General features: G+C 39.6%; 1 protein-coding gene and 1 long non-coding RNA gene across 2 annotated transcripts in view; both read left to right on the plus strand.

Annotated features, from left to right (window-relative positions):
* The window catches only part of LOC119599164 (zinc finger protein 277-like), a 14,317-nt gene extending 4,654 nt beyond the window's left edge, over positions 1-9,663 (plus strand). The window contains exons 7-13 of the mRNA XM_037948917.1: positions 654-770; positions 7,006-7,127; positions 7,433-7,508; positions 7,887-8,147; positions 8,680-8,801; positions 9,120-9,222; positions 9,518-9,663. Of these exons, the coding sequence (XP_037804845.1) occupies positions 654-770; positions 7,006-7,127; positions 7,433-7,508; positions 7,887-8,147; positions 8,680-8,801; positions 9,120-9,222; positions 9,518-9,631 (915 nt within the window). The 3' untranslated portion in view covers positions 9,632-9,663. The remainder of the gene's footprint in view (positions 1-653; positions 771-7,005; positions 7,128-7,432; positions 7,509-7,886; positions 8,148-8,679; positions 8,802-9,119; positions 9,223-9,517) is intronic.
* LOC119599346 lies at positions 779-6,979 on the plus strand. Its single transcript, XR_005231064.1, has 2 exons — positions 779-899; positions 6,798-6,979. It is a non-coding gene; the product is annotated as an uncharacterized LOC119599346 (long non-coding RNA).
* Positions 9,664-10,000: the final 337 nt, after the last annotated feature.

The following is a 10,000-nucleotide window of genomic DNA, read 5'->3' on the forward strand; positions in this document are numbered from 1 at the left end:
TGAGTTTTGTGTGATTAACAGTTTATTAAATGCATCATTCACTTCTTTTCACCTTTGTTATTGTATTTACATTCACATCATGCTTCCTATTGTATGTTTATTGCGGTGTTTATTACTTGCATTCTTTCTTCAAATATACAATTATTTCCTTTATATCTTATGTGATGTTGATGAAAGTTGCTTTTTTTCTGGTGATCCCCTTGCATCTTTTCTAATACCCAAATTAACTCACCTGTTTTTCATGTATTCATATTTCTTTAGCAAAATTCCATCCCAACTTTGTATTATCATAATGCTGTAGCCAAAGGACCCAAATCTGAGTGTTATTAGACTATTGCAAGAGTCTGTTGGTCAACAGTGCACAGTTTTGTCAGATGCATAGACAACTGCATGTTCTGTGGCTATTTGCAATGATGAAATAAGGAAAATGAGTTAGAAAATAACAGGTTAGCCAATGAGGTAAATAGGTATAAACCTCTTTTTATTGAATCATAATTTGTAATTTTCTCTTTTTCAAATCTAAACTTTCCTAGCCCTATGAAAAAATATATTCCCTTTCACTTTCTTTATTTATATATATATTTTTTGTGATTCTCCCTTCTTGATTACAACAATCAGGCACCATTAAATAGATATATTTTTTTTCTTTCTAGGTTCCCGATGGGCTTTATCATCACATGAAGAATTATCATCAGTTTGACTTTGAGTACAGTACAAAGAACCTTACCTTCTATCAGAAAGTTATGGTCATCAACTTCATTCGTACATGTGTAAGGACTCAGAAAATACAAAATTTCTAAGTTCATAAAAATATTATTTGGGTTTAGCCCCTTACATACCATGGGTTTTGGGTAAACTTTATGGAATATTTAGCTATGACACATTCTAATGCACTTTAGGTTAAGTTAAGTTAAGTAAGTTTATTTACCACCCTGGCTATCTGCTCAGGCGTGGGCAATCATGATTACAGTTTTACATATGTCTGACATTGTACAGTAGTCTGTAACTACTGTAGTTGTACAAGGTAAAATATAAATATAAATCATACATCATACAAAAATTATTACTTACATATGCTTTTGCCACTGTGTTTGAATAACACTGTTATTTGCATACGGGAGTTATCACATAGTAAATTTAGGGTATAGTACGAGTATATCTTCCAATGTATCAGATGAAATGAAATATTCACATAGTTCTTTATACCTCATGTTAGGTGGTCTGAAAGGCTGTATCACATGACATTCCGAGATATAGTGCTCAAGCGTTCGTTTGTTTTCTTCGTTACACAGTCTACATCTAGATTCATCTGCACTTCTTGCACCGTGCAGTTGCCAGTACATTCTGTAACCTAAACGTATTCTGGCAATAACCACGTCACAATGTCTGGTTTGACTTCGGTGCCACCCATAGGAAGGCTTGCCATCCCTATACTGATCGTAGTGCCTTATGGTACAGCTTTCAGGCCTTTGAGTGTTAATCAGATCTACTAGTTCTTCCTTATGAGAAACATTTCAATATATGTGCAACCCTAGCAAGAGGCATCCCAAGATCTATGTTCACAATATCCTTGCTGCAGGCTTCTTTCGCCAATTTGTCTACGTGGTCGTGCTTGCGTATGCCAACATGAGATGGTATCCATACAAACTGAATGTTGAAATTACGCTCTGTTGCATAGGTTACGTTACGCTTAATGCAACTCACAATTTCTTCATCGCCACCTGCTTTGAAAGAATTTAGCGTCCGAAGAGCACTTTGAGAGTCACAGAAAACTACTCCAGAGCCCCTAGACATTAAGAATTCCGTTGCGAGGAGTATACCTGCCAGCTCCGTTTGTGTAGTGCTGGCCCAGTTTTGTATTCTCATATTAACTTGATGTTGTAGTAAGCCATTTTTGTATACAGCGCAAGCACAACCAGCTTTGTATCCAGACTGTACGGATCCGTCGGCGTAACACTCATATGCATCATCACCCATAGATTCTGTGTGTTCCGTTACCGTTGCTAGCGCAATTTGTTTCAACACACAGTTATGCACCCTGTTTTTTTGTGGTAGACATGTAAGGTGCACGATCAATGTTGAATTTTTCCATGGTGGAATGGAGCGACCTTTTGGTATTTTACTAATTGGAACATTGAGTTTTATAATGTTCATGGAGATTTTGTGTATCAGAGGGCGCGCGTTTTTGGAAATCTGAGAGATACGAGGGTTCCCTCAGAGCTTTGACCCCAAATATGGTGGAAATAAATATTATTCTATCAGAAATGGATGGTAAGTTTAATTCTGATCTCATGTTTACTATCCTTGCTGTTCTCGGGGCGCCGAGGATAATCCTCATAGCTTCATTTTGCACTACCTCCAAACTACCTATTTCTGATTCCTTACACTGCAACAAGTGCAGTGCATGGTAGTCTACAACTGACCTTATAAAAGCCAAGTAAAACAGTCTAGCGAGCTTAACATTGATGCCATGTTCTCTTCCGACAAGAACTTTCAAAGGTTTCAATCTCTCCCAGAGTCTCTTCTTTAGAGAGAGGACCAGGTCTGCATCATTTACATTCACCCCGAGATATTTATACTTGTGGCATATGTCAAGCTCCTGGTCACCTATGCGAAAAGTGGGTGGGGGTATGATACATGGGTTTAGAGCCATTGTTTTCTCAGCGGAAATGACTAATCCACACTCATGTGCCTTTGCTGTGATTCTGTCGAGAATTATTTGCATCCTCACTTGTGATGATGCTCTGACGCATATGTCATCAGCATAGCATATAATGGATTCACCATCCCCAAGTGGGATATCTGCCACCAGCTTGTGCATGAGGACATTGAACAGCATAGGGCTGAGAACTCCTCCCTGTGGCGTCCCAAGTTCAAAAGACTGTGAAGTGGAACTTCTCACTCCCCTGAACAGGACACTTGCAGATCTGTTCGAGAGATACATTCTAATCCAGTTCAATATCTTACCCCGGATGCCAAAGCTTACTAATTGTTCTAGGATAACTTCTCTGTTTGCAATGTCAAAAGCTGACTTAAGGTCAAGAAAAACAGTGTGCTTCCCTGGATTAGAGTGTGAAAAGTACTCTGCAAAGCAATGTTGTGTGCTACGTCCCGATAGAAATCCGTACAGTCTGTGAGATAATTTACCTTGTAACCTGTACCTGAGTCTGTTCAAAATTATCCTTTCTAGAACTTTGCATACACATGAGGTTAATGAAATTGGTCGGTATTTATCAGTGTTTGATTTCGGTATAGGGATGATTAGACTGCGTGTCCAGGAGCCAGGCAGAATACCTTGTGACAAACTTAACCTGTATAGGTGCAAAAGGGGATTACCAGGTACCTGAGCTATAAGGCGGAGGACACTATAGGTAATTCCATCCTCACCTGGGGCGGACGCTTTTCCTTTGATCAGTGCATTGTTTAGTTCCCACTCAGTGATCTCAGCAAAGTCTGAGGGGTCAGTATCAGAACATCCAATCTCAATGGCAAATTTGCGTGCAATTTTAGATTGACTAAGGTGATCCTGAATATTTGTGGGAAGTGAGCTCAATTTGGACGCTCCAGCCCATTGACTAAGGAGCATATCTGCTTGTGCAAGAGGACTATGGAACTGCGGGGTGTTAGTTGGTTTGCCTGAAATTCGATTAATTTTTTTCCAGACCTCCGACATTGAGGTGTTATTGTTAATGCTTTGTAGGAACTGTTCAAAGTGTTCATTTCTGAAATGAGTTTTAATTCCCGTAGGTTTTTGTTAGCTTTAAGAAATTCAATAAGGTTGTCACGGGTATTATCCTGCTTGTAGATATCATAAAGCTCCTGAACTCGCTTTTGTTCCCTTAATAATGTAGGGTCACCGACCCACTTAGGTTGTTTGCAGCGTTGTGAGTTGCTGTTCTTGAAGGTTTTCTTTGGACAGACCCAAGTGTTGTAGTAATCAGTGACCACTGTTGTCATGTCCATGGAAAATTTATCAACACTTGTTACTGTGTAATCATTGTACCAGTCATAGATACGTGATTTAAAGTGATGCTCAAGGTAAGGGGGGATAGAAATTTTGACCCTATTTGTTTTTGGTGACTGAGTATTATCAACAGCGTATCTCGTTACTATTGCAAAGTGGTCACTGATTAGCTCTGTTGCAAGCATGCTTCTGACGTTTCCATGCACAAGATCCCTTCCTATTACATAATCTAGCCTGCCCCCCGCCACGTGAGTTTGCCTGTCTGTATCATATACTGTCATAGATCTGTTGTTCACAAAATGTCGGAACTCTTCGCCATTTTCATTGCATTGACTATCTCCAAATGTATAATGTCTAGCATTAAAATCTCCCATGCATATTGTGCCGTGATTCTGAAAGTTGGGCAGTGAATCAGTCTGAAACTTTCTACACCTTGCGTATACATTGTACAGAGAGAAAAACCCAGAGGCTGTTCGAATATGTAAATGCTGATACTGCACATTATTGTCATTAGATTTCTGCACCAACTTATGCGGTATGGTGTCACTGACATAAGTCAATAGGCCTGTCATTCCTGTGTTCGTATAGGAGTGGTAGCCTCTAATTCTAGGGGCGGTTTTTATTTTAGTGACTGATGTGAAGGGCTCTTGTAAACAGATAACGTCAACATTATTGTTATGAATATAGTAAAGCAAGTCATTAATTCTACGGTTGACACCACGTATATTCCATGAAAGAAAAGTAATTGTTTTCTTGTCCCCCATCACACCCTATGTTTAACTGATTGGTCAAATTTCTGTTTGATGAAACTCTTTAGTCTGCATATTTCTTGTACTGCATTACGTATTTGTGTTGTATCTTCTTTATTTATCTGTTTGCGCGCTTTCCGCGTATTGATACTATACGCATAATCCGTACCTGATAGCATTTTCTGAGTGATGTCCCACAGATCAGCCGTTTCCTTCGCATCTTCGTCAGCGTCATTTTTACGGTCACTGTCGTCACTGTTTTCAGATGGTCCGCCGTGCGTAATAATAATATCAGAGACCTCATTCGTATTGTCAGCATCACTAACATCACTAACATCATCAGAACGCACGTGCGTAATAATAATATCAGAGACCTCATTCGTATTTTCAACATCACTAACATCATCAGAACGCACATTTTCCCTGTCTACACGATCACTTTTGTTCTCCATTATCATTTTTTTCAATTCAGCAATCTCTTGCCTGATGCTTTTTTTCATTTCAGCAATCTCTTGCCTGATGCTTCTTATTTCCTCGGCCGTATCCATGTCTTTTTCACCAATGGTTTCTCCTGTGGCACTGTTTCCTAGGATGGGGAATCCCCCTGGCAGTTGCGGGAATTCCTGTGGGTTGGTGACGTCACGCGGCCCAGGGTGGGTGTGTGTGGCTGGGCTGGGCATCGCCACTCCGCGGTCGATGGGTACGGTCGGGGCAGGTGGGGGGGGTGCTCGTGGCGGTTTGTGGGGGCAGTTACGGTGCCAGGCCGTCACAAACCCTCCGCTCTGCACCTGACGCACCTCTTCACGATGGTGGCGGCGTTCTCATTGTCGTTGTCCTTTCCGTCGTTTCTTGCAGGGCAGTCCTTTGCCTGGTGAGCTCCTGCACAGACAGCACACGCTGTGTCCTTCCTGCAATATTTAGCTACGTGGCCATAACCTTGACACTTGTAGCAGACTACAACCTCTGAGCACCACGGTCGAATGGAGCTCGGCTCTATGTATCTTCCAAAGAATTGGTACTCTGTAGGTGGCGGCTGTTCACCGCTCCATACAATGATGAGCCTGTTCAAGGGCTGTCCATCCTTATAGATCCTCCGGGCTTTAAAAACGCCCGGAAGATGCAGTGCTTCCTCAGCGGCCGCCTCCTTCGGAAACCTGGTAACCAGGTATTCCCCGTATTTTTTCTTTTTAGGCTGAAACTCGTCTTTGTTTTGCAGAGAGATCCCCGCAAAAGTGCCATTAATCATCATGGCCACATATTGTTGTTGTTCTCGTCGTACATAGACGTAGCGCGAGGATATCCATCTTCCCTGCACCATGTCTAGCGGGCCTTCCTCTTGGAGGGGCGGCAGCTGGCTGACCTCCCTCATCCACCTTATTTTATCGACGGAAGTCGTGTCCTCAGGAAAGGCCAGTCTAATGTACCTCTCCCGGGGGGCGATGGGTTCGCGCTTTTGGGTCATTCCGTTTGCTTTCTTGGTCAGGTTGCTTGTGTTATTCGGCATGGTTTTCACTTTTTTCCTTCTGGTCTGAACGAGTTGGAATCCCTCGTTATCAGCATCAGGGTCGGCAGTCGAATCCACATCGTTTACATCCCTATGTTCGGTGGAATCAATCCCTCCCATAGAGTGGAGGGTTGAGGGGGTGGTAGTTGGCACTGGTACTGGGGGGGCATCGAGCGCGTCCCCACCCTCATCCATGGTAGGACAGTGGGGGTGGTTGTCCCGTCCGCTTCTTGGGTGATTAATTCCCTGCGGTCGGGCGCGGGGAGGGTGCGAGCGCCAGGTCAAGTGCTGTCACACATACATTCACCAGGTCTCGCCAACGGTCGTTGGTACAGCACCCTGTTACCTTAGCATCACACTCAGTATTCGTAATTTTTACTAGGCACTGTTTTTTTCTGGAGTCCCTGACCATAATATCCGACACAATTTGGTGTATGTACACACACACACACACCACGCACACTCTGAGTATAAGGACAACCCAGTTGAGGGGGTTTATCCCCGTAAAATCGTCCAGAACACAGGAGAAATCCTGATGACGTCCTGCTTTGGTGTTACTAGGCTTACAACTGCACTTTAGGTTTGTACTAAAACATGGTGGCAAAACCCATAGACTTGTGTAATAGCAATAAAATTATTTTTCTCTGAAAGATTAGTTATTGAGTGAAGTATCTTGGAGGATTATGATATGAAATCCTTATATAGTCTCCCACGAGAGATATAGATATCATCACAAAATTACAAGATAAAAAAAAAAAAAAATTAATGGGAATATATTACCTTTGCAGCTTAGGGACCATCAGTGTCTTGTGTGTCAAGTTCCTTTTCCAACTCAGCACAGTTTGCAAGAACACATGGCAGAAGCTGGTCACTGTGTCCTTCCCAGCAGTTCAGTTTGGGAACACCAACAGTAAGCATCAGTAGAGAAAATGTATTCTTTTGTCCCGGGAGTATTTGCCCTTGCATTTCTTTCAACAAATTATTTGGGGGTAATCAAGATAGATGCAATAGATAATGCTTTTGGTTAATGTTTTCGAGAAATTGTCCCATGATGGGCATATTTAGGAATGAATTAGAAGTATAATTTTTCACCACTTGATAGCATTAATTAGAATCAAAGTTGTTCCCTCAGTCTGTCATGTCTCTGAGTTGGAATAAGAATCAAGTCATATGGTGAACCATTACCAGTTTCTCCTGAAACAATTGCTTTCCCAGGTTCCTTATACCAATAATGAACAATGACGGTCTTCTATGCCATTTGGAGGATGTGGAGGTTGAGGATGAAGACAAGGTAAGAAATACTCGTAAATGGTTCTTTTCTAGAAGTTAGATTAGCCTTCACAGTGTACCTTGTAAGTTTGTCTCTTATAAAGTGTGATTATATATTTTTTTTTTTTTGGGGGGGGGGTTGTGTGTCTCAAAGCAGGTATATTTGCATTTACCTAGAACACTTGCATGCTTTCTGAAGACTTACAGGTGAACAGGTAATAAATAGATTAATAGTTGAAGTTATTAAAAGATACTATAAATAAGAGATAAATTTGTTTATTGCCTGGTATATGATATCATCTCGCATTTTAATACCAGTTGACAGACTTACATACCTGCTCTTACTGGCTCACATAAAGAAAGGAATTTCAACTTTCTACTTGCATTCTTCCAATTTCAGATCATACCAGAAGACTTGTGTGAGTACAAAAACTCTGTGCTGGAAGATGACAAGCTCAGAGAAGAAATCAAAGGCACCGAAGAAAAGGAATTGGACATCCCAGTCATGTGCCTCTTCTGCCGTTACACAGTGTCAGGAGAGGAATCACACACACAAATCTGCGGCCACATGCAGGAGTTTCATTCCTTTGACTTTACTGGTGTAATGAGTGGTTTGCCTTTCTACAGCCAAGTTAAGCTTATCAATTTCATGAGGTGGAAGGTAAGCAGATATTTGTATAATGCATTCTATAATATTAATAATAATCAACAAGTTATGTAATGAAGAAAGTCAGATACTGTTATATAAAACAAACATAATGTCTTTATTTTCAATAGTCAGTCCTTAATAGTTACAACTGCATAGGGTAAGAAATAACATGTAAAAAAGTTTCAACAGAAAATATGAATTACTGAAATAGCAAGGTAGACATTCTAGCATTATAAATAACTTGTTATAATGTAGGATTTCCTTTATTCTTCCATTTAACATTTTAACTTTGATATTCCATAGTAGTAGATTGTTGATAAAACCAAATATGAGTCCCTTTTTATGCCTTTACGTGCATCAGCATAAAAGAATTTGCTGTTATATACATTGTCTATTATTCAGAGGATTTCCTGGTAGTAGGGAGAAGAATATGTGTCAGTATTATTGCTTTACAATTTGATGTATATCCTTGTAAGTGGTTAGTCAATTTTGTTACTGATTTAAGCAGTTAAAGGTGTCTTTTATAAATATTTCACCTCAACAGACTGCAAAGAATGAATGTTACATGTGCAGTCACAGTTTCAAAAGTACATACAACCTGGAAGAACATCGTGTGATATCAGACCACTTGGTAGTGCCTCCATCGTCACTCTTCCAGGATGAAAGGTATTTGTTGAGAGAAGTCAGCAAATTGGTTTCTTACATAGAATTCTGTTCTTAATAGTGGGTACACCTTGAAACCAATGAAATTCACTTTGAGGATTTTTTTTTCCCATCCCCACCCTGTCTCTATATTTTTTAATGTTTTGTAACAATATTGGTTATGTCATATCTAACTGCAGTTATACTCTCCAGCAGTTTATAATTTCTCTTGATTTTCATAACCTGATTCATGAATCTGATTGAATACATAGCATTTTTGTAGCATGTGTCTTTTAGACATCTTGGTATACATGAACAGAAGGCATGGGCTTTAACCCACAGGTGGTTACAGCCAGTCTTGGAAGGAGATGGGCTACTGCAGAGACTGCGAGAAGATGGTGACTCTGATGAGGAACTTGACAGTTTTGATCTTTGCCAAGAGGAGGTAAGAGTTGAATGTGTAGAACTTTAGGACTTCTAAATAAACTAGTTGGTTATTTGCTCTATTTGTTTCTTACTTCCTCATTTATTCTCTCCCTCTTCCCTCCTCCCTCCTCCCTCCTCCCTCCACCCCCATCCTTTCCTCCCTTCTTCCCCTCTCATCTTCCCACCCACTTTTCTTTCCCTCCCTCCCTCCCTCCCTTTTGGCAAAATAAAGTTCACTCAGTTTTTCGAAGTGTATACAAGCACTGTTTCATTCATAAATCAATACCCATGTTTTTTTTTTTCTATTTTTACAGACGGTGTTTGGTGAAGACATTCAAATTCCATCTTCTATCCTCAGTAATGGTGCAATAAGACAGGAGTTACTGGAAAACATGAAGGACATGGTAATAGAGGAGCAAGACTCGTGACATGTGGTATAGTTAATAAAGAATTTATACTTTGGTGTCTTTTCTCACCCTTGAGCTTTATGCTTCTTTTAGTTCTATGCAGTATGTTAGTTGGGAATGTTAATGGACTAATTGCTTAAATAGATGATTTAAGCCCAAATATATATATATATATATATATATATATATATATATATATATATATATATATATATATATATATATGTATATATATGTATATATATATATATTTATATATATATATATATATATATATTATATATATATATATATATATATAAATATATGTATATATATATATATATATATATATATATATATATATATATATATGTATATATAGATATAGATATAGATATAGATAGATAG

Source organism: Penaeus monodon, chromosome 42 (genome assembly GCF_015228065.2).
Source record: "Penaeus monodon isolate SGIC_2016 chromosome 42, NSTDA_Pmon_1, whole genome shotgun sequence".
NCBI lineage: Eukaryota > Metazoa > Arthropoda > Malacostraca > Decapoda > Penaeidae > Penaeus > Penaeus monodon.